The 24,774-nt window shown below is 40.3% G+C and overlaps 1 protein-coding gene across 1 annotated transcript in view; it reads right to left on the bottom strand.

Annotated features, from left to right (window-relative positions):
* Window positions 1-17,688, bottom strand: part of LARS1 (leucyl-tRNA synthetase 1) — a 65,073-nt gene extending 47,385 nt beyond the window's left edge. The window contains exons 1-5 of the mRNA XM_080672091.1: window positions 17,507-17,688; window positions 7,149-7,267; window positions 4,723-4,810; window positions 4,248-4,328; window positions 2,070-2,207 (exon numbers count right to left, since the gene is read on the bottom strand). Coding sequence (XP_080528217.1) covers window positions 2,070-2,207; window positions 4,248-4,328; window positions 4,723-4,810; window positions 7,149-7,267; window positions 17,507-17,512 — 432 coding nt within the window. The 5' untranslated portion in view covers window positions 17,513-17,688. The remainder of the gene's footprint in view (window positions 1-2,069; window positions 2,208-4,247; window positions 4,329-4,722; window positions 4,811-7,148; window positions 7,268-17,506) is intronic.
* Window positions 17,689-24,774: the final 7,086 nt, after the last annotated feature.

Here is a 24,774-nt window from a genome sequence, read left to right as displayed (position 1 = left end):
ACCCAGGATGGAATGCAGAGTATAACAAACATATCTAACTAGTGGCCCGGTGCACAAAATTCATGCACGGGGCAGGGGTTGTTCCTCAGCCCGGCCTGCACCCTCTCCAATCTGGGACCCCTCGAAGGATGTCCTACTGCTGGTTTACAGGGATCAGGCCTAAACCGGCATTTGGACATCCCTCTCACAATCCGGGACTGCTGGCTCCTAACAGCTCATCTGCCTGCCAGCCTGATTGCTCCTAACCACTCTGCCTGCCAGCCTGCTCGTCCCCAACTGGCCCCCGCCACCAGCCTGCTCGCCCCCAAATGCCCCTCTGCCAGCCTGATCACCCACAACTGCCATCCCATTCTGGCCTGATCACCCACAACTGCCCTCCCCTCTTCACCTCCTTCGCCTCTAACCGCCTCTACCTTGGCCCCGCCACCATGGCTTTGTCCGAAAGGACGTCTGGAAGGTCTCCTAGAAGGTCTCCCAGTCTAATTAGCATATTACCCTTTTATTAGTATAGAGGCCTGGTGCACGGGTGAGGGCCAGCTGGTTTGCCCTGAAGGGTGTCCCGGGTCAAGGTGGGGATTCCCTTGGGGCGTGGGGCAGCCTGGGCGAGGGGCCTGTGGTGGTTTGCAGGCCAGCCACGCCCCCATGGGGTGAAGGTCCCCGCTGGGGGGGCGTAGCCAGTCTGGGTGAGGAGCTGAGGGCTGTTTTTAAGCTGGCCACACCCCCTTCAGGGTGGGGGTCCCCGCTGGGGTGCCTAGCCAGCCTGGGTGAGGGACTGATGGCTGTTTGCAGGCTGGCCACAGCCCCTTCATGGTGGGGGGTCCTGCTGGGGTGCCTGGCCAGCCTGGGTGAGGGGCTGATGGCTGTTTGCAGGCTGGCCATGTCCCCCGGTGACCCAAGCTCCCAGCCCCTCCTTTTTTTTTGTTTTCCCAGTGGAGGCCAGGGCCGGCTGGAAGCAGGTATCTAGGATTTATTTATCTTCTATAATTGAAACTTTGTGGCCTTGAGCGGAGGCCAGGCTGGGCCAGGGCAGGCGGGAAGCTTGGCTTCCTCCATCGCCAAGGGCAACCCAAGCCTCCTGCTCGCTCCAGCTCCATGTCTGCTGCCATCTTTGTTCAGATTTATTTACCTTCTATAATTGAAACTTTTTAGCCTTGAGAGGAGGCCAGGGCCAGCCAGGGCGGGCGGGAAGCTTGGCTTCCTCCATCGCCAGGGGCAACCCAAGCCTCTGCTCACTCCAGCTCCATGGCTGCTGCCATCTTAGTTGGGTTAATTTGCATACTCACTCTGATTGGCTGGTGGGCGTAGCAGAGGTACAGTCAATTTGCATGTCTTTTATTAGATAGGATTACATTATAAACGTATGACATAACCACTCAAAAGGGAATGGGGAAAAAAGGAGCTATGGAAGTAACTTTGAAAAACAGTGTGTTGCCCTGGCTAGTGTTTCTCAGTGGTTGGAGCATCAGCCCTAGTACCAAAGGGTTCCATTCCCAGTCAAGGGCATGTACCTAGGTTACAGGTTCAATCCCCAGCCCCAGTCAGGGCAGGATGCGACTAATAATGTGCCTCTTTCACATCAATGTTGCGCGCTCTCTCTCTCTCTCTCTCTCTCTCTCTCTCTCTCTCTCTCTCTTCCCTTCCCTCCCTACTTTTCTCCCTTTCTCTCTAAAAATCAATGGAAAAAATATCCTCAGATGAGGATTAACCAAAAAAAAAATTTTTTTTTAATTTTAATAAAAGAAAAAGTGTGTTATCTAAAAGACAAAAAGAACTATATACAAACACTGTCCTTTAGTTAGTAAAATTATTTCTCCCAGGATTATAGGTTAGCAATTCTGAAACTAGTGGTACACTTCTGCAAATAATGAGTCAGGTTTCTCACTGTTGGAGAAAAAAGTCACAAAAAAGAAAAGGGAAAATAGAATGAGTCCCATGTGCTATAATGGAGCCAGGGTATCATGAACTTTCTAAAAAATATATATACTGGACTAGTACTTAGAATGAACATATAAATCAGACAAACATCAATATAAAACTTCAACCAAAATAAGTATCATCAACCACCGAACCTTTTTTCCTTTAGCTTTATCCTTAATTATTGCATCTTCTGTTTTAGCATTGACTTCTTCCTCTTCCTCTTCTTCATCTGGAAAATCAGGGGGGCAACCATAGAGCTCCATTTCTCTTTTCAACTTATCAGCACAGGCCTAAGCAAACACAACATTAGAGACAGTGAAGTTCAGAATTCAAGGTAGAAATAATCTGGGGGGTTTTCTTTTATGGCCCACTAAAATTGACTCTAAAATTTTTTACAATACATATATATATATATATATATACATATATATACATATATATATATATATATATATATATATATATATATATATATATATTGATCATTACAGAAAACCCAAATGATACAAAATTCCCCAATTTATAAATTAGTATTACTTCATTTACTCAGCAGGCATTTATTTAACACCTAGAGTACTTAATGTAGTATCCTACATGTTAGGCATTCAAAGTACAGGGATATGTAAGATATAATGTGTAATTATTTTGAATAACAACATGATTAATAGCATTTCTCAATTTAATGATTGTCATATATACTCTATTAGTTATCATCCCATTAGTTATTCATACCCATTAGGTATGAAGTTAGAAAAGAGATAGAGAGATTAAGTGATTTATCCAAATTTAAAACTAACACATGAATCTGGGCTTCCCACCCCAGTTCTCCTCAACTAAACCATAAGGAGTTCAGTGTCAAAAACAAAGATGACACCAAGTAGATAGTGTTAAAGTTATGAAAAAATACAAATAGAGAATTGTGAATTTTAAAAAGGGAATTCACTCTTTTATGCGGAAGAATTTCAGTTAATAAATGAGAAAAGAATGGGTTATTGAGAACTGGATATTTAAAGGCTCTCAAAGCATTACTTGCCCCCTCAACCACAGATTACTTTTTAATTAAAAAAGGGAAAAAGTCATCTTTAGAATGAAGAAATCTGACAGGCATTAACTTAATGTCACTAAAATGGGACAAATTGCCTTTTGATGTGATAGAATGGAAAGTTTACACCTCACCAATGTAGTATTCGGGTCAAAATAATCAACCCAAATCTAATCATGAAGCAACAATAAAAATAAAAATAAAACCATCGCCCTGGCCAGTTTGGCTCAGTGACTAGAGCATCGGCCTGAGGACTGAAGAGTCCCTGGTTCGATTCCAGTCAAGGGCATATGCCTGGGTTGTTGGCTCGATCCCCAGTAGAAGGCGTTGCAGGAGGCAACCGATCAATGATTCTCTCTTATCATTGATGCTTCTATCTTTCTGTCCCTCTCCCTTCCTCTCTGAAATCAATAAAAATATACTTTAAAAAAAAAAAGAAAAGAAAACATTAAGACTTGGCAACTATAGCCCTAGACAGTTTGGCTCAGTGGATTGAACGTTGGCCTGCAGACTGAAAGGTCCCGTGTTCAATTCTGGTCAAGGGTACATGCTCAGGTTGGGGCTTGATCCCCAGTAGGGGCCGTGCAGGAGGCAGCCAGTCAATGATTCTCTCTCATCATTGATGTTTCTATCTCTCTCTCCCTCTCCCTTCCTCTCTGAAATCAAAAATATTTAAAGAAAAAAAAAAAAAAAGACTTGGCAACTATAAGTGAAGGCTGTTGGGTGTTCAGTGTACTATCCTTTCACTTTTTCTGTAGGTTTGATGTTTTTCAAAATAAAAGGTCAAAGAATAAAAAAAATATAAGTTAAACTTTCCAAACCTACAATATTTGGGAATCCTTTCAACTCTAGTTTTCTGGCCTATTCTTTATTGAGAATTATTTCTAGTATAAACTTATGACAAATGAAGACATTTGAAAAAATGATCAAAATAGGATAGAAGTATTTATTACTTTATGCCAACATCCTATGTGTCATGAATGCTCAAAACACTGCGCATTTTACTTGATAGTAGTTATTATATAATTCTAAAACAGAAATATGAGTACATAGGACAATCAAACAATATCAAAAATTACTTAGAAATCACAAACCTTAATTGGTGCCTTTTATTTAAGGACTTCTTGAACTGTTTTTTTTTAATGTAATTTTCACTATAATAAATTCATTTCAAAAAAACACTGTAATATAGCAGTATTTTTTTAATCCCTTTTCAAGCTATTGAACTAGGTATTTCTAGTTGCTCTAAGCCAAGAAGGGTAGAAACCAATCCCAAAAGCAATCTTACCTTAATAGGCATTCCAGTACAATGTAAACCAAAGGGGAACAGACAAATTTTTCCTTTCAATCTCTGGTACCCTACTGCAAACTATAGGAAGAAAATTAAATTTAAATTACAAATTTAAATGCGAGACGAACAGAAATGCTGACTTTTCACAAAGAGCATCAGTTCAGTTTTCCTCTTCACATCCTCCTTTAACACACCACCTAAATTATATAATCATTCCAAAGTTTTAACCCATTTTTTTGTGTCTTTCCACCAACCTATAAATTACTTGTGAACATACATACCTAGGCCCCTGCACACATAATATATGAAAATTAAATATAAAAATTAAATTACTTAAATATAAAAAATACGCTTAAAATTAAGGAAGTCTAAGTTTCCTTACCAGAAAATAAATTATATAAATATCATTTTCTTCAAGTTAGTATTTATTAAAGACCCACCAGCCCATTATATTAAACAGAGGAAGCTTTACCTCACATTTGGATAAAGAAAATGTGTGTCCCAAATGAAGGCGCCCGTTCATGTATGGATATGGGAAGGTGACAAAGTACTTGCCCTTGCTGCAAAACAATCATATGAAAAAGGAAATACAGACAGGAAAGTGTTAGATTCCTTTTACAGTGAAGGAGTGTGGTGAAGGGAATGCTTGCTATAACTAATTTGTTCAAACTTTAGTTATTTAAAATTAAGTTTATAAACCCCCAAGTTAAAAGCTCTCTAAAATTAAAACTTACTTTTGAAAGAATAAAACATTTGTAGGTGGCTGTTAAGAAATAAATATACTGCCCTGGCCAGGTAGCTCAGTTGGTTAGAGCGTCATCCGATACACCAAGGTTTCAGGTTGGATGCCCGGTCAGGGTACATATAAGAATCAACCCATGGCCCTAACCGGTTTGGCTCAGTGGATAGAGCGTCAGCCTGCGGACTGAAGGGTCCCAGGTTCAGTTCCGGTCAAGGGCATGTACCTTGGTTGCAGGCACATCCCCAGTAGAGGGTGTGCAAAAGGCAGCTGATCGATGTTTCTTTCTCATCGATGTTTCTAACTCTCTATCCCTCTCCCTTCCTCTCTGTAAAAAATCAATAAAATATATTTTTAAAAAGAAAACAAAAAGAATCAACCCATGAATGCATAAATAAGTGGAACAAATCAATGTTTCTCTTTCTCTCTTCCTCTCTCTTAAATAATTTTTCAAAGAAATAAATATACATGTAGGTTTAACTTAAGCTAAAATGCTTTATAAAGATAAAATACTAAAAATTAAATTTTTTTAACACTTAGGGATCTGAATAAATTTAATGTTTTACTGATTAAGTTAAATTTGTTTTTACAATATATATAAAGCAATTCAAAGTCCTCAGGTAAAATAAAACATCTTCAGTATTGCAAGATATGTTGTAAATTCATTTAAAAAGCACCTTTTAAAACTAACATTTATTATGTTATTTTTTTCTAATCAAGTGTTATCTAATATACATAAATTATGAAGCACAATAAAATGAACACCTATATACCACCATCCAACTTTTGAATCCATGGAAGCTACCTATGTGTTCCTCCCTGCTTCTCACCAGAGATAACCATTATCTTGAAATTCACCTTTTCATTTCCTTGTTTTAAAATAGTTTGTACCTAAGTCTGTGCCTTTAAACAATGTGTCATTTAGTTTCACTCATGTTTTTGAATAGTTTGTACCTAAGTCTGTATCTAAGTCTGTGCCCTTAAACTTTGTATTATTTAGTTTCCCTCAGGTTTTTGAAGTTTGTACCTAAGTCTGTGCCCTTAAACAACGTATCATTTCGTTTCCCTCACTAGTGAGCTTTATAAAAAATGATGTATTTTATAGACTTCTGCAATTTGCTTTTTTCCACTCAATGTGATTTGTCTAAGTTCCTTCAGCATTGCTGCACATAGCTATAGTTCATTTTCTTTCACTGAACATAGCAGCTTTCACTTTGGATTATTTAAATTACCTTAAAGTTGACCAAAATCCTAGAACCAAATAGAAACTTCAAATTATAAAGTATAACACCAGAGACTTCATTTTACAGCAAACTCTATTTCTCTTAAAAAAAAAAAAAAAAAGACTTAGCTGGCTGGCATGGCTCAGTGGTTGAGCATCAAACTATGAACCAGGAGGTCACAGTTTGATTCCTAGTCAGGGAACATGCATGGGTTGCAGTCTCAGTCTCCAGTGAGGGACATGCAGGAGGCAGCCAATCGATGATTCTCATCATTCATGTTTCTCTCTCTCTTTCCCTTTCCCTTCCTCTTTGAAGACAATAAAAATATATATTTTTTTAAAAATTCTTATAGAGTGTAGCTTAATAGAAAGGAGGATAGACTTTGGAATCAGAAAGTCCTGAAAAGAAGTCCAGGCCTGAAATTGAGATGCATCTTATAATTGACACATATATTTACTGTAATACTATTTGGGGACAGTTATTCTGTTTTTGTTTTTCCTCAATATCACATCATTATCTAGGGTTTGTCTTATTATCAGTGATTATTAACATCAAGGCAGTCCAATATTTATGAAATAAGATCTTCTAATACAGAAACTTTCAAAATTTATATTTTGCATCTGTGAAGATAATTATCACTACAATATGAACCTTTCTAATAGAAGGATTTCCTTTTACCAGTCAGCAAAGATAAAACTTCAAAACATCCCCTTTGGTTTGAATATGAAAAGCTAGTTTTTAAAAAACTCTTCATGTAGAAAAAATCCTTTAAGGAAGAAGATCCTAATTTTAAATGCAGGAAATGGAAGTCACCTTCAGCCCATCTCAGACATTCTAAACACACTCTGCCCATTGTTTTCCACAGAGCAGTTTCTGTACTATAAAGCCAACTGGTTTCAAAACACAATGTGCAGAACTTCACCAACTATTACTCACCTAGTCTGCTTCTCTGAATTAGATGCATTGACCTCATATACTTTCTCAGTATCCCATTTCTGTTGGATTTCTTTCTCAATCTTCTTCAAAAAGTCCACTTTGGCTGTTCCTTTTCTTTCCTATTAGACACAAAAGAGATAGAATAACCCACTCTGTACTTCAACAGGCTCGCTTTAAAAAAAATGGGTTCACACAGAACTGAGCTGTTTACTGAGAGGTCAATTTTTCCATGGTTATCTTCAAACTTAAATGAACCAGATAGAAAATTAGGGTTAATACGACCTGTATACCTCAAACCTCAAAGGAGTGGTTAAAGAATTACTCAAAAGGCTTTGAAATACTTTTTAAAAATTAGATACTGTAACATAACACTGTTGTCAAATGTTCCTTTTTATAAAATATATAAATACAGGGGTTGGCAAAAGTAGGTTTGCAGTTGTTCATATGGAAAATTATACACTAATCCTATCTAATAAATGGGTAATATGCAAATTAACCATCACTCCATCACAAAGATGGAAGCGCCCCTAGCCACAAGATGGCGGCGCCCAGTCCCCTCAGCCTCACTGGAGTCCCCCGGTCCTGGGGGGGCTGCCACTGAGAACAAGCAGCATGAGCGGCCTGGTGGGAAGCTTGCTTCATCGCCGCGGCAACACCCCGGCCGCAGTGGGCCTCTGAGGGACAGGGGGGCTGGCCCGCAGCCTCTGCGGACAAGTGCAGGCCCGGAGAGGAGACAGCGGGCCCACCTCCTGTGGAAGCAGCACAGCTCCCGGCAGCATGCTGCGGTTCCCGCCAACTCCCACAGAAGCGGTGGGCGGCCTACTGCGCGCAATATCATGCAATGGGCTACTAGTCAATAAATAATAATACAAAAATAAACTCTGGCCCTGGCTAAGTAGCTCAGTTGGTTAGAGTGTCCCCGATATGCCAGGGTTGTGAGTTCGATCCCTGGTCAGAGCACATACAGGAATCAAACAATGAATACATAAATAAGTGGAACAACAAATCAATATTCCTCTCTCTCTTTCTCTCTTCCTTCTTCCCTCCCTCCTTCTCTCTCCCTTCCTGTCTCTCTCAAATCAATCAATAAAATAATAATAAACTCTGCGGTTTCACATACTGACAACAGTAAACCTGCTTTTTCCCCACCCTGCACTTATAAAGTGCCTGCTTGCCAAGCTGCAATCATACCCAGCAAAGGAGGACGTTCAGGCCCAAGGGATAGAGGTGGCATGGTCTTTGGGGGGTTGGCGGGGGGGGGGGGGGGGGGCAGGACATGGTCTTTTTATCTTTTTTGGCATGGTCTCTCTTTTTCAAGGAATCTGATGAAGAACTTCTCTCCAAAATGGTTATCAGACTACTAACATGAAATTAAAATGAAACAGAAAATGGCATGCACGTCTCTAGTATGTTGGATCTACCTGGCAACATTCCTATCATTCTGTAAGCCTATGAAGCCATCTTGGAGAAAAGTGACAAAACATGCATGATCACTCTACCTGTAAAGAAAGAAGGGTTAGAGCTTCATTCTCAGTGTGTGACTCTGTTGCAAAGAATGAGCTGCTAATAGTAGGTGTGCTGAGTGTGGTGTAGAACACACTTAGGAAACAGGCCGGGGTGAAATCTGGATACCAATGGACCATACACAAATCTAAGTCTGTTTTAAAAACTTAATATATTTTCTGGTATTAAATTATCTGAACTGAAATTAGATTTTCTTCCCCCTTCTACCTGCTAACAATTCCAGATTCTGTAGCATTTTCAAATGAGAAAATACCTGGGTTCTACTCATACTTCTATAGCCCACTAGACAGGTGACCTTGCCAAGCCGCCTATTCTCCTTTGATTGTGCCCTCTGCCTGTCCCTTCTACCCAACAATTTAAACAGCACTTCCTATTCACAGATACACCGGATTCTTACACAACTGTTTTTCTAAAAAATTTGAACTATTATACAAAGGAATTCCAGGCAATAAAAAAAGTACCATTATCTCTCCAATAACTATGTTAAGTAGACCTTATATATTATGTAATAATGAAAACTAGTAGTATTAAAATTAGGTAAGATTCAGTACAAATATACCATAAAAAAATGTGTCACCTCTATTTTACTATTTTCAATTTTCTCTATTTTAAATTATTTTTAAGCAAGTGCAAGAGAAGTACAAGCAACAGAAAGATGAAATGTCAGCTTATAAGGAAGAGGTGAAATGTGGATTAAAAGAACCCTGTCACACCCTAGCTGGTTAGACTCAGTGGATACAGCATCGGCCTGTAGATTGAAGGGTCCTGGGTTCAATTACGGTCAAGGGCACATGCCCAGGTTGCGGACTCGATCCCCAGTAGGAGGCGTGCAGGAGGCAGCCAATCAATAATTCTCTCTCATCATTGATGTTTCTATCTCTCTCTCCCTCTCCCTTCCTCTCTGAAATCAATAAAAAATATATTTTTTAAAAAAAGAACCCTGTCACAAAGGCAAAGAGGAAATGAGAAAGAATTCCATAATTTGAAAAGTCATGGACATATAACAAGTCTAGGAATCAAAGGAAAACGGTATTTTTTGTTTCTATAAATCCTGACCAGATCATAATTGCTGTGACTGGAAATCATATCAAAACAGAAATCCGACCAAGTCAATCCCCCTTTAGAGGTTCTCTATGCTCTCAGGATAAAGTCCATCCCTACTCTTAAATCTGGCATTCAAGGCCCTGCTTGCTCATATCTGCCAGGCCTCTCCCACCTCCCTTCTCTCCATGCTTCCATCTTCACAGGCCTATTAAGCCATGTGCATTTCCTAAATATGCCAAGGTCCCTCTCTCACCTCTAGACCTGTGTTCAAATATTCTCTCTGCCCTCATACCCCACCAATCAATCTCTTTGCCTGGCTATGTCACCCTCCAGGTCTCAGCTAACTACCTGCGTAGATTCTCCAAGAGGTTATGAGAAGCCATTCTGAATATGGTCCTACCTACTAATATTTCCCCTGCGATAGCCCTAATCACACAGCGATGTCAGGATCTGACCATCTTTCCCATAGAACTGTAAGCTTGTTCATGGTGGGGACTATGTCTTGTTTCTCATTTTATCTTCAATGTCTAGCTTATAGCAGACTCTCAAATATTTGTTGAATACATAAAGATTTTTAAAGAGAAGCGAATAACACATTGCCTGTTTTTACATAACGTGGCCATAAAAAAAAAATAGATGGACTAGGAACTGGGTTGCATATCTGAATCAAGGTGCTAAGCAATTTGAACTCTTTGCCAAGAATTTCCATAAAACACTGTGGTTACAGAAAGTATTTCCTTTTCCAAGAAAGAATAAGGCCCTGTACTTATTCACTCCTCTCCATTCCTGCTACTAACCACCTTCATTTAGACCTCAGATCCTTTGCGCCCCTTCTTACTGCAAAACCCTCTTAACAAGTAACCTGCCTCCAGTCTCTCTATTCCAATATATGCTAACCCTGTCGTCAATTCTAATATACAAAAACTACCATTTAAAAATGAGCTGTGCCGAAACCAGTTTGGCTCAGTGGATAGAGCGTCAGCCTGCGGACTGAAGGGTCCCAGGTTCGATTCCGGTCAGGGGCATGTACCTTGTACCTTGGTTGCGGGCACGTCCCCAGTGGGGGGTGTGCAGGAGGCAGCTGATTGATGTTTCTCTCTCATCGATGTTTCTAACTCTCTATCCCTCTCCCTTCCTCTCTGTAAAAAATCAATAAAATATATTTAAAAAATAAAAATAAAAATAAAAAAATAAAAATGAGCTGTGGCAGGCCCTGGCCAGGCACTCAGTTGATTAGAGCATCATCCAGATATGCCAAGGTTGTGGGTTTGATCCCCAGTCAGGGCACATACAAAATAAGTGAAACAACAAATTGATCTCTCTCCCTCTTGCTCTAAAATCAATTTTTAAAAACATTTTTAAATGAGCTACGGCAGAGACAGCAGGTAGCCTAAGCAATATATGTTCCTTCCCTTTCTTGCTCAGCAACAAAAACCCAGTCTTATGCAGGGTGGTGCAGCAGAAGTGGTTAAGTGTTTTCTGCTGGTTAAATGGTTAAGTGTCCTTTCCAGATGAATTCGAAGTTAGATTGAGCTATGTGACTAGGTACTGGCAAAGGTGTTCGGGGGAGAAGAAAGTAAGTCACTTCCACCCGGGCCTTAAAATAGCCTGTATAGCCCTAACCGGTTTGGCTCAGTGAATAGAGTGTCGGCCTGCGGACTCAAGGGTCCCAGGTTCGATTCCGGTCAAAGGCATGTACCTTGGTTGTGGGCACATACCCAGTAGGGAGTGTGCAGGAGGCAGCTGATCGATGTTTCGCTCTCATCGATGTTTCTCTCTATCCCTCTCCCTTCCTCTCTGCAAAAAATAAAATGTATTTAAAAAACAAAACAAAACAAAACAAAAAAAAAAAACAGCCTGTATAACTAACTCTTAATAGCCGACTGAACCTGCAGGTAGAGTAGGCACAGTGCTGAGGGCTCACTTACTTTTAGGGACTCACAAAAATATTTTCTTTTAAAATCAAGAAAAAAAATAGCCCTAACCAGTTTGGTTCAGTGAATAGAGCATCGGCCTGCGAACTGAAGGGTCTTGGGTTCAATTCTGGTCAAGGGCACATGCTCTGGTTGCAGGCTCGATCCCCAATAGGGGGCATGCAGGAGGCAGCCAATCAATGATTCTCTCTCATCATTGATGTTTCTATCTCTCTCTCCCTCTCCCTTCCTCTCTGAAATCAATAAAAATATATTTAAAAAAAAGAAATAAATAAACTTTTAGGTTTAAAAAAAAAACTTTAATATATAACATTAATATATTTGTCTTTATGCCAAAATAGTTGTAAAAGGTAATTTTAATATTTTTTACAGAGAAAGGGGCCCACAAAGCCGAAAGTATCTAGGGCAGGGGTGGGCAAACTTTTTGACTCGAGGGCCACAATGGGTTCTTAAATTGGACCGGAGGGCCGGAACAAAAGCATGGATGGAGTGTTTGTGTGAACTAATATAAATTCAAAGTAAAGGAGCGGAGGGGAGAGCAAGAGAACCCTCTGCTCTTTCGGCTCCACAGGCCGGATAGAACAGCCGAACGGGCCGGATCCAGCCCGCGGGCCGTAGTTTGCCCACGGCTGACTAGGGCCTCATGAAGCCTAGCTGTACCTTCTACTCTAGGGTTATGGGTTATAGGAAATACCACTGTGTTCTTACTAAATTCCTCTTTACCCTAACCAACTTGAGTTCACTTCCATTGCATGCAACCCAATGATCCTTAAGACATTCATCCAGGGAAGCTATGAACTCCTAGCAAGCAGCAACTTTTAGATCTACTTACTCAGCACCAAATACAATGCCATAGACACAGAAGTTACATGACAAATATTTGTTGCTTAAAAATAACCATGAAAGCAATAGTCCTCACAAATTACTTAGAACTGTTATTTCTTTCACTGTAGGGAGCATGCTAGGTGCACAAAAGCTCTTCTTTGAGGTTTCTGCTTCTCAGAAAAACTTGTTCCTCAAATCTCAAAGGTTGATTGTAATAAAATCTGATATTGGCCCCAGCACCAACTTGTATAAACTTGAGGAAGTCACTTGATCAATCCAAACATCAATTTCTTCACTGGTTATTCAACTAGGCAATTGGTTGTTTTAATTAGTTAAAATGTTATTTAACTAGATCGAAGCTCCTGAACTTTGGCACTACTGATATTTTGGGCAAAATTCTTTGTTTCCAGGGGCCGTCCTGTGCACTGTAAGATGTTTATGAGCATCTCTGGCTTCTACCCACTAGATATTAGTAGCACAACCCCCTCAACTGTGACAACCAGGAGTCTCCAGACCAAATGTTTTCTGGGAGACAAAATCAACCCCAGTAAAGAAACACTAAACTAGGTAATAAACTTTTTCCTATATTCATAGTCTTCTGCAGTTCTTAAAACACTTTCATGAACATTGATGTATTTGATGTTAACAACCTAACAAGTGGGCAGACCAGCGATTACCATTTCAAAGATAATGAATCTCAAGCTCCGATCATCATGCTGGTAAATGGTCTAGTTGGAGTCATCTTCTGACTCCTATTTTGCTTTCTCTTGGTACCGACCACATCTTAGCTCCACCACTTACTAGCTGTAGACCCTGGACAAGTTCCTTAGTCTTTCTGAGCCTGCATTTCTCCATCTATAAAATAAAGATAATAATTATACCTACCTTGTATTATTATTATTATGAGAATTAAAAGAGAAAATACACATGAAAGACTTACTATAGTGCTGGACCCATGGCAAATGCTCAAAAATAACCATTATCACAGAGACAACTAAACATCATGAACTTCTTATTAGGTGTGAAAAAGGCATTGTGGTTATGTTTTAAGAGAACTTATCATTAGGTATTTTTTAAACTTACTAAAATATGTATAGATGAAATGATTCAATGCCTGAAATTAGCTTAAAATCCAGATGGGGTGAGGGGTTTGGATGAAAGATAAATGAAACAAGATTGGCTGTGCGCTGCCAATTTTTGAAGTTGTGTTAGGGTACACAGAGGTACACAATACTATTATCTCTACTTTGTTCACTATTTAAATTTTCCAAATGAAAATTTTTAAAAATAATTTTTTTTAAGTTGTCTACTATCATTATTACAATACACCCTCAGGTCCCTAGACTGATATACTGTGTAACTCAAAGGGATTAAAACTGTCCAAAGCTCTATAAAATAAAAAGTATATTGTTTGCTCTTTACAAATTAAATTATAAAATAAAAACTAATGCTCTATCCATGCTATTTCATGTTTACTGTCTTTCACAATTTGCTACTGGTAAGGTTTTCTTTAGAAAAAGAAACTTTCCTAATGGGAGAGTGTTTGCAAAAAAAAAAAAATTTCCAATTAGTTTACAGTTAGGAATAATACAATGATTAAGAATGGGTCAGAAAAGGACCAAATGATCTCAAATCCCACCTCTACCTCTTAGTAGATATGATGCCTTATTTTCCCCATCAGTAAAATGAGGATAATAACGGCACCTACTTTTATAGGGTTGTATTGATGAAAAATTAAGTAAAACACTAATGCCTGGCACAGAATAAGCAATCAATACATTTTAGCTATTATTATTATAACTTGTTCTTTCTTAAAGGGATCTCTTATTGGATTCTCACAATAAAACTAATCAATATCATGACAGTGAAAAAGATGAATATTTTTCAAAGGCCAAGAAGTGAATAAAGTGAAACAATAATATCTGCCATAAATAGTGCCAATTTCCTTATATAAGACTTTAAAAGAAGGGAAAAATGTAGTAAGGTCTTATAAAATTGAAAAGCCATTCCCATTAAAATGAACTAAAAAAAAAAAAAAAAGGACCTGCAAATTCCACTGGCTAAGAATACCACCAATGTAGGGTGGGGTTGGCAAGGCATTGAGCAGCCTGGAATAAAAGAAAAGCATTAGACCAGGAACCAGAAGGCCTGGGTTTTCTGGGAAAGCGTAGTGATTGAGAAAGGAGTCAATCTGTCCAAGTTCTGATCCACTCTCATCATGTACTAGCTATGTTGGTTAAATTCTCTAAGTGTGGGTTTCTTCATTTGTAAACTGCAGATAATAAGAATACCTACCTCAAATAGATTAGTGTGAAGATTCTATGAGATAAAGCAAGCAAAATGCTAAACATCAAGCATAACACCTAAAAAAAATGTTAGTTATTGAGATTGGTCTTAACTGCTAGAATTCCAACTTAAATGATTCTTCAACCTCACTGAGAACTATGCATCCTAACCCTTTTTCACTAATCCTTAGGTCCCTCCCACCCCAGCTATTCACTTCTATCCTTTTAGTACATCTGTATAATCACTCCTTTGCCCTGTCGTCATCATTCTTGCCTGGAAAACTCCAACCCTCCTAGGCATGGCTCTGTTCCTTCACTCAGGCTGAAAATGGCAGGAGAAAAACACTCCATGCTGACTAGTCTCGATTTATTTTTTTTCTTTTATTGATTGACTTGAGAGAGAGAGGAAGTGGGGGGGGAGAAAAAGAGAGAAAGGAAGTGGGGGAGGGATAGAGAGAAAGAGGGAGAGAGGGAGAGAGAGAGAGGGGGGAGAGGAAGTGGGACGGAGAAAGAGAGAGGAAGTGGGGGCAGGGAGAGAGAGAAAGGGGGAGGGGGGGAGAGAGAGAGAGTGAGAGAGAGAGAAACATCAATCTGTCGTTCCATATATTTATGCGTTCATTGGTTGTTTCTTGTATGTGTCCTGACTGGGATCAACCCACAACCTTGGTATATAGTGATGACATGCTAACAAACCCAGCTACCTGGCCAGGGCGGACTAGTCTCAATTTAAATTCATGACCCACTAACTTCAAGTGATGTCCAGCAATATACTATTTTCTGAAATCCAGTTAGTTACTCCTTCTCCTACCACCAGTTCTTCTCAAACTTAAATGTACATACTGTGTAGTACAATAGCCACTTGCCACACCTGACTGTCATTTTTAAATTACATTAAAATTCAGTCCTTCCATTGCACTAGCCACATTTCAAATGACCAATAGCCACATGTGGCTAGTGGCTACCAAATTTGACAGTGCAAAAGTTCTATTGACGGCTGTCCTAGACAATTGTTTCGTACCTTCTCCTCCCTCCTCAAACCCCCAACACTTCCTCTCCCATCCTTATTTTTAGGTGATAACCTTGGTTCCTAATTCAATGAGAAAAGAGAAGTGAACAGAAAATTTCCACAGCCTCCCTCACCACATCTACCAATCCATATGCATCTGTGCCCATATATTCTGCCTTCTTTCCTGGTACTGAGAAGGCTAAAAGGCTAATTCCAATGTAACCCTGATATTTGGGGGGCTAGCAATCTGAATTTGTGCAGTAACCTAATGTACACTCTTGATAACCTATAATTAAGTCACTGCCCCTTTCCTCCACAATCTGGTCTTGCAAGACCTGTTACCTAATGCTCACATTTTACAGAGGCCATATACCATGAACAACACACAACCCCTGGAGGGGATTATCAGTACTGGTGCCAGGCCAGGCCCTTAGATATGATCTCAAGACCCCCATCCCAACCCACGGGGCCCTTTTGCAAAGCCCATGAAAGGTCCGGAAGTCCCCATCCATATTTGGGGGACAAAGAAACCAAAAGGGGATAAAAGAAGGGCTTCCACCATATTGGTTTGCTCAGACTCTGGAGGCAACTCCTCTGAGACCGCCGGCATGATAAAGCTGTGTAACTCCATTTCTCTAAGCGTCGCTTGGGTTGCTTCGGTCTTCTACAACAGTACTATAGATTAATGTGGTCCTATTTAACCTACTCACTGATGCACTTTATCTCATGCCCCCTATTCTATTCAGGAGCACCACTCCAGCAATCATCTCTCTTATGCATCAATTTTCTCTTTCTACAGGATAATTCTCATGAGCATAGAAGCACTATATAATTTCTCCTGTCTTTTTTTTTTTTTTTTAAAAAAAGCCCTCTTTAACCTTCATCTATTTCCACTTTCCTTTATAGACTTCCTCAAGAGTTATCCATACTCATTATCCCCAGTCCCTCTCTTGATATTCTTTCTGGAAGCCACTCTTCAAGCAGCAACCTTCAAGGCCTTATTATGACCTACATCAACCCCCTGATAAGCCTAGCCCCCTACACAAACACACATTCATCATCATCAGCATCATCACCAATCATCTGGCCCTGGGTCACTGACTTTTAGACATACAATCCTCCTTGCTTTTCACTCTCATGGTTGCCTCTGCCTGGGAATCTTTTCCTCGACACATGTAGTTGCATGGTTTGCTCCCTACTTCCTTTTTGCCACAATGCCACCTTCTCAACAAAACCTTTCTTGGTCAACTTTCTAAAATTGCAACCCTACCCCACCCCATACTCCCTAGTCCCGCTTCCAACTCTAGTTGCCGTTTTTTATTTTTAGCACTTATCAACACCTGACATATTACACCATATGTTTTAGCATGTAGCCCACACACATAAGCAACATGAATGCAGTCATTTTTGTCTGTTTACCGGGATGCGCTCAATTTAGGAGGAATCAATGTTACATATCCTCTCTCCAAATCCGTTTTAGAAACTTAGGTGGAGTAATACACATGACATTAAATAGTCTCTGTAAAGTTAAAGACATCAGTTCCTGGCTCATCCGCTAAGAAAAGGCACAACGTCACAACAGCCACGCCTTAAGCTTTGAGGGCAAGACCTCCCCTTTCTTTAAAATAAAGGATTTTCCCTGCAGGACAGCGGCTACCACATGGAGCCTCTGGTTTTTGCAAAACACACAGATCAGCCGGTTCTAGGGCCCAGCCGAGCTCTCTTCCCACAAAAACTCACCGCCATGGCGCTGCCCAGCCGACAGTGCAAACCCACGACCTCGGCGATCACCCTCAAAGAGGTAGTTACAACCTTTCAACCACTCTACCGGGACACCCAAGCCTCTCAAGACACTGAAGCACACACTTCACGCCTGCTGAGGCAATCACCAGCTCACTATTAACTACCACCGGGTGCATCTCGTAGCCTGCCGGGAATTGTAGTTTCCAAGCCCACTAAAGCGCAAGTCCAGCAGGCACTTGTTGACTACAATTCCCAGGTAACAAAGGGATACCGGAAGTTGACTCGACAAGTCACTCAAAGGAGACACTGGTAGTGATGTCACGTGCACGTTGAACTACAAAGTCCATAATGCAGTTCGGAATCGCAGATGACCGCCAGCGCGCGCTGAGGTAAAGTCCCCAGCCTTCAACCTTTTCACCCCACAGAGCTGGTTGGGTGTCTGTCAAGATGCCAGGATGCAAAGTTTATTCATCTTTCAGTGGCAGGTGCTAATTAAGGCTTGCCACTGTGCATGGATATTTATTACTGTCGGTGGTATTCAACAGCCCAGAATTTAGACATTTTATAACCATTTATTAACAATTTCCATTTTTAAGAGAGAGGCTGGTAACATACCTGGTCTCAGTTTCAATCTCAGACTATTTCAGCTGGGCTACCATTCAAAGCTGAGCTGTCTGATGCAGTAGTCACTAGCTACTTGTGGCTATTTAAATTTAATAATTTAAATTAAAATTAAGTTCTTGCCCTGGCTGGTTTGGCTCAGTGGATAGAGCGTCGGCCTACGGACTAAAGGGTCTTGGGTTCGATTCCAGTCAAGGGCACATGCATGGGTTGCAGGCTCGATCCCAATAGGGGGCTTGCAAGAGGCAGCCGATCAATGATTCTCTCTCATCATTGATGTTTCTATCTCTCTCTCTCCCTCTCCCTTCCACTCTGAAACCAATAAAAATATATTTTAAAAAATTAATTAATTAATTAAAATTAAGTTCTTCAGTCGCACTAGCCACTTTTCAAGCTCTCTGTAGTTTATGTGGCTAGTGTTTACCATATCATCTGACACTGAGGAAATAGAACATTTCCATCATCAAAGAAAGATCTGTTTTAAAAAGTGGTGATTCCATTCCCCCTGGTCGGGTAGCTCAGTTGGTTGGAGCTTTGCCCTGATGCACCAAGTTTGCAGGTTCAATTCCCGGTCAGGGCACACACAAGAAGGAACCAATGGATCCATAAATAAATTGAACAAGAATCAATGTTTCTCTCTCTCTCTCTCTCTCTCTCTCTCTCTCTCTCTCTCTCTCTCCCACCCCCCGTCCCTTACCTCTCTCAAATCAGTTTTTTTAATAAAAGATGTTTCCACCAGGCCTGCGTGGCTCAGTGGTTGAGTGTCGACCTATGAACCAGCCAGGGCACATGCCCAGGTTTTGGGCTCAATCCCCAATGTGGGGCATGCAGGAAACAGCCGATCATTGATTGTCTCTCATCAAAGATATTTTTATCTCTCTCTCCCTCTCCCTCTCTTAAGTCAATAAAAATACATATTGTTTAAAAATAAAAAAGGATGTTTCTATTTTTTTTAAGTGGTGATTCAAGGCTTTTACTTTCTGATGGTCAGATTAGTTACTCTCATATACATTCATTTATTAATTGAGTAAACATTCATTAAGCATCTACCAAGCACTTTAGGGGAGGGGCCAGCCCAGAAGTGTGTTTTCCCAAAGGACTAGGGGCGGAATTATTTTTAATGAAAAGAGGTCATAGCAGGGATAAATGGTGGTGGACGGAGACTTGACTCGGGATGGTGAACACACAATACTAGTACAGTGTACAGATGACGTGTTGTCGAATTGTGCACCTGAAACCTGTATAATTTTTTCACCCAAGGTCACCCCAATAAATTCAATAAAAATAAAAATATTTTATCCTAGAAAAAATAAAATTATTATAAAAATAAATTTAAAGCTCTAACCGGTTTGGCTCAGTGGATAGAGTGTCGGCCTGCGGACTCAAGGGTCCCAGGTTCGATTCCGGTCACGGGCATGTACCTTGGTTGTGGGCACATCCCTGGTGGCGGGTGTGCAGGATGCAGCTCATCGATGTTTCTCTCTCTCATCGATGTTTCTAACTCTCTATCCCTCTCCCTTCCTCTCTGTAAAAAATCAATAAAACATATTTTAAAAAAATAAATTTAAAATGATATATGCTATGTACGTATTGTCAAACGAACTCAAAGAGTCAGGACTCTTTCCACCATCTCGCAGCCTGTGGAAGCCTGCTGGGAACAGAATTTCTATGAAGGCAAATATGTCTGGAAGGCCATATTCTTCTGGCTATAAGCAGGGTCTCTGGGAGCACACGACTCTTTTTTTTTTTTAATATATTTTATTGATATTTCACAGAAAGGAAGGGAGAGGGATAGAAAGCTAGAAACATCGATGAGAGAGAAACATCGATCAGCTGCCTCCTGCACACCTCCCACTGAGGATGTGCCCGCAGCCAAGGTACATGCCCTTGACCGGAATCGAACCCGGGACCTTTCAGTCCGCAGGCCGACGCTCTATCCATTGAGCCAAACCGGTTTCGGCACACACACAACTCTTCTTAAAATTGAAAGTGTTTACGCTAGAGATGAAACTGAATTCTACCTAGGCAAGAGATGTGCTTATGTGTGCACGAGGCAAAGAACTACACAGTGACACCTGGTGGCCAAGGGGACAAAACCACAGTAAGCTGGAGAAACGTAGCTTGTGCTCATGGGTACAGTGGTTCCTGGCAAATTCCTAGTCAATCTTCCTTCTAAGGTCATTGGATACAGAATCCGTGTAATGCTGTACACTGTAAGGATTTAGACTTACTGAAAAGTAAATAAGTAAAAGTGGATTTTTTTCATTTTGTAAAAAAAGAGTCTGGAGGCTTTGGCTAGAAATGATGATTTATTTACGGGTCTTAGGGTTTGCAAATCATAAACAACTAAGCAATACCCAGAGTTGTCTGAAGAAGAAAGAAGAGCTAAGAGTTCCTATAGTAAATATATATATATATATATATATATATATATTCTTGAGAAGAATCAATCCTGCATTCTTAGCCTCTGGGTTGGTAATCCTCTAGGTCCGTGGTCGGCAAACTTCGGCTCGCGAGCCACATGCGGCTCTTTGGCCCCTTGAATGTGGCTCTTCCACAAAATACCACGGCCTGGGTGAGTCTATTTTGAAGAAGTGGCATTAGAAGAAGTTTAAGTTTAAAAAATGTGGCTCTCAAAAGAAATTTCAATCATTGTACTGTTGATATTTGGCTCTGTTGACTAATGAGTTTGCTGACCACTGCTCTAGGTGACTGGTGGTCTGGATAATAAATGTCAGGTGGTCTGGTTATGTGAACATTCTTTCCTTAGTTTTTCAGGGGTAATCAGGGGGTTATCTGGAGGTCTTATGTGTATCCAGGCTTTGATGCATGACCAGAAAGTTCAAAATTTAAGTTCCTAGGCTAGTTAAAGCAAGAATAGAATCATTTCCTCATGCCTCAACCTACCTTATTTTAGTAATTTAGCAGCTTGACTCTAGTGACTTCATTGTATTTCTTCACATATACATTTTTCAACAACTAGTTTTTTTAAATATATTTTTATTGATATCAGAGAGAGGAAGGGGAGGGGGAGAGAGAGAAATATCAATGATGAGAGAGAATCACTGATCAACTGCCTCCTGCATGCCCCCCACTGGGATCCAGCCTGGTCATATGCCCTGACCGGGAATCAAACCTTGACTTCCCGGTTCATAGGTTGATACTCAACCACTGAGTCAGGCTGGCCAGGCTCAGCAACTAGTTTTGAAATAAAAATCTAATGATGGCCTAACACAATGCCTGGCACATGGTACTGGCTCGATGAAACTGTTGAATGAAAGGAAGAAGGAACCTTAGGCTATAGAGAACCTACCAGTGGCACTCCTGCCTCTGGGCTCTTACTCATGCAAATACTCTCCATCACTTTCTGCACCCTCTTCTTAGCTACTAACCATTTAGACATCACTTCCTAATAGCCAAAATCTGGGTTAAATGTCCCCTCCTAGGTGTTCCCTGGAGCACCACTTTACTGCCCTCCCTTGAGAAATTTATCTGCCTGTTTATTTATCACTACACTGTAAGCTCCATGACAGCACAGGCTGCCAGCACAGTGTCTGGCACATAGCAGGTGCCTTATAAATATTTATTAAGTGAATGAAAGCATCCTCACCCTCTATAGCTCCTATAACTATGATTATACTTTCCTGTTTCAATTCTGCTATAACCAGTACTATTTGTCATCTTTGATTCATCAGCTTCTAATCCACATTGGTCATTGAAACTACTCATACAACAAATACTTAGTAAGCACCTCCTAGGAACCTGAGATATAGCGAGGATATAATAGGGAACAAGACAGACATGGTCCCTGCCTTCATGGAGCTTACAGTCTAAAGGGATATTAAAGAAGAACATAAACAAGTACCGCTGTGGTTACACATTATGAAAAACCTACTTCCATACCTCCAACTTCATCATTTTTAATTTTCCTATATAAGTGACTAATATTCTTCTTTTAAGGGTCGTTTGGATTCCATTCATTCAAGAAAAAAATATTTACCTTCTACTATGTGCAAGACACTATCCGAGATGCTGGAGACAACACTTGAACAAAATATGCACAGTCTCTCCTCACAGTCTGGTGGAAGAGGCACACATTGAAGCAATGGGAGTGGTGGGAGGCTGTGGAGGCGTTGTAGGCATGGAAGGAACATGGTGCTATTTGTGTTTTACCATAAAAGATCATTCTGAAGAAGGGTTGGGAGGGAGCAAAAGCGGAAGCAGGAAGCTATTGCAATTGTCTAGGTGAGGGGCGATGGTGATTTAGATGATGATGGTGGCAGTCAAGGTGGAGAAAAGTGGACAGATTCAAGAGATATTCATAAAATGAAATTTATTTGAGTAATATGGTTTTTTAAATTGGGAACTGCTCTAGATAAATGACATTAGAAGGGTTGCATAGTGAATAGGAGTCAGGCTCTGAATCAGACAGACCAAGTTCATCATTTACTAGCTAGGTGACCTCGGGCAATACAATTAACCACTGTGAATAAGGGTAATAATAGTAAGTGCCTCATAGGATTGCTATGAGGATTAAAGAAATCATATGTGTATAAACCACATATATCTATTTGGCACATAGTAAACACTTTAAAATGTCAGCTATTTTTATTATTATTTTAGGAAATTGATCTATAAACATTAGTCTGATTAAAATAGAAAAAAATCTTACCTGTGCCCCATAATAATCTCTTCTCCAGCCTAAGTGAACTAGTTATGACCATATAATTGTGTGGTATTCCTTCTCCAGCTCACATCACAATCATTCTTCAAAACTCCACAAGAGAATTCATTTCCTCATTGTATGTTTTTTCCCCAAACCCACCCCACCAGTAAATCTACTCAATTCAATTGAGTCAGCATTTCTAAATTTAGACCCATAAAGCTATAATTAGCTTTGGCTTGTCTTTGAGTACTTTTGTATTTGTTTTTTGTGCATATTTACCTAACTTCCCCACCCTTAGATGACACAGTTAAGGAAGAAATTGTGGGCACTTCTTTTGATACTTCTGTTTCATAAGAATGGGACACTCGATGAACAGGGTATCACTTTCCTACCTTAATGGACAACTATATTTTTAAATTATTTTTTTCCTCCTTTAGTCTTTGCTTTTATGTTTCCTGAATGGTGAACAGGTTTTGTTTTTTTTGTTTGTTTGTTTTTCTTTTAATGATACAAGGAGTGAGTTTCATAAGAGAAGAAAAAAGAACCAACCCTTCCAGAACTTATGGGCTTGACTGACCCTGGGTTGCTGTGTGTGCAACCTCTGCCAGTAAATGAGCCTCAGAGAAAGAGTGTGTGCTATGGTTATGCTAACAGGCTCCTCATGTGTAAAATGGGGATGACCATAATACCTACTGCTTAGGCTTGCTGTGAGAAAATGAGCTACACCAAGCCATGTGATTAGCCTATGCCTGGTTCAATGTAAGTGCTCAAGAAATATTAAGCTAAAGAGAAAAGAAAGAAAGAAAAGTGGAGAACCCTGGAAGCCAGTTCGATCAGTGCTAGGGTCTGAATGTCTGTGTCACCCCCGCCCCCCGAAGTTCATATGTTGAAATCCTAATGCCCGGTGCAATGGTATTAAGAGGTGAGGACTTTGGCAGGTGCTTAGGTCAAAAGGATGGAGCCCTTATAAATGAAATTAGTGCCTTACAAAAGAGAGCCCACAAACTCCCCTCCCCCTTTCGCCTTGTGAAGATACAAAGAGAAGTGTGTGACCCAGAACAGGGCTTTCACTCAGCCATGCTGGCACCCTGATCTCAGGCCTCCAGCCTCCAGAACTGTGAGAAATAAATTTCTGTTGTTTATAAGCCACCCAGCCTGTGGTATTTTGTCACAGCAGCCTGAACAGACTGACATGAGCTAGGAACAAATAGCCATGTTAATTAGGGAGCGTTATATATTTAGACAAATGTAACCAATTTAGAGAAGTTGCATTTCTCAGGCACCCATAGTTTGAGAAACCCCTTTTGCCTGTTTTTCTTCTAACGTGGTAATATTTGTCATTCTTGGGAATTAGAAGTCACTCACTCATGCTACACCACTCCAGACTCAGGATCCACAAGCTGCAGTCAGCCACCTTGTCAGCATTCCACAGGGCATGGCCAGCCTGTCATGGGATCGTATGGGAAACGTGACATCTGAGTCATCAAAACACTGCTTGTCATCACCATTGCTATCACCCTATCATCATTTGTGGAATAGTCCAAGGACTCCTTAAAAAATGGAAGGAAGGATGGAAGGAAGGAAGGAAGGAAGGAAGGAGGGAGGGAGGGAGGGAGGAAGAGAGGGATAGAAAAACAAGTAAAGACAACCAATCACATATTATTGAGATTCTAATTTCAATGAGTATATTTTTAAATTTTATTTTGTGCATTTATGATGTTTATGATTTCTATTGTTATAATATCAATGAAATTAGAGAGGTCTAAACTATACAAATTGGGGGTACAACCATGGTTCTACTTTTATTTTTTATTTGGTCTGGTTCCCCCTAGCCAGAAGTCAGCATCTTCCGATATCTGCTATTCCATATTGCGTCTGAGAGTGTGGACTCTAGTGTCAGATTGCCGAACACCTTGGTGTCATCCTTGATTCCTCTTTGTGTTTCATATTGACAATGTGTCAGTGAAACTAACTGACT

Source organism: Plecotus auritus (genome assembly GCF_963455305.1).
Source record: "Plecotus auritus genome assembly, chromosome: 6".
Lineage (NCBI taxonomy): Eukaryota > Metazoa > Chordata > Mammalia > Chiroptera > Vespertilionidae > Plecotus > Plecotus auritus.
Note: the sequence above shows the minus strand (reverse complement) of the source record. Positions and strands in the feature narration are given on the sequence as shown.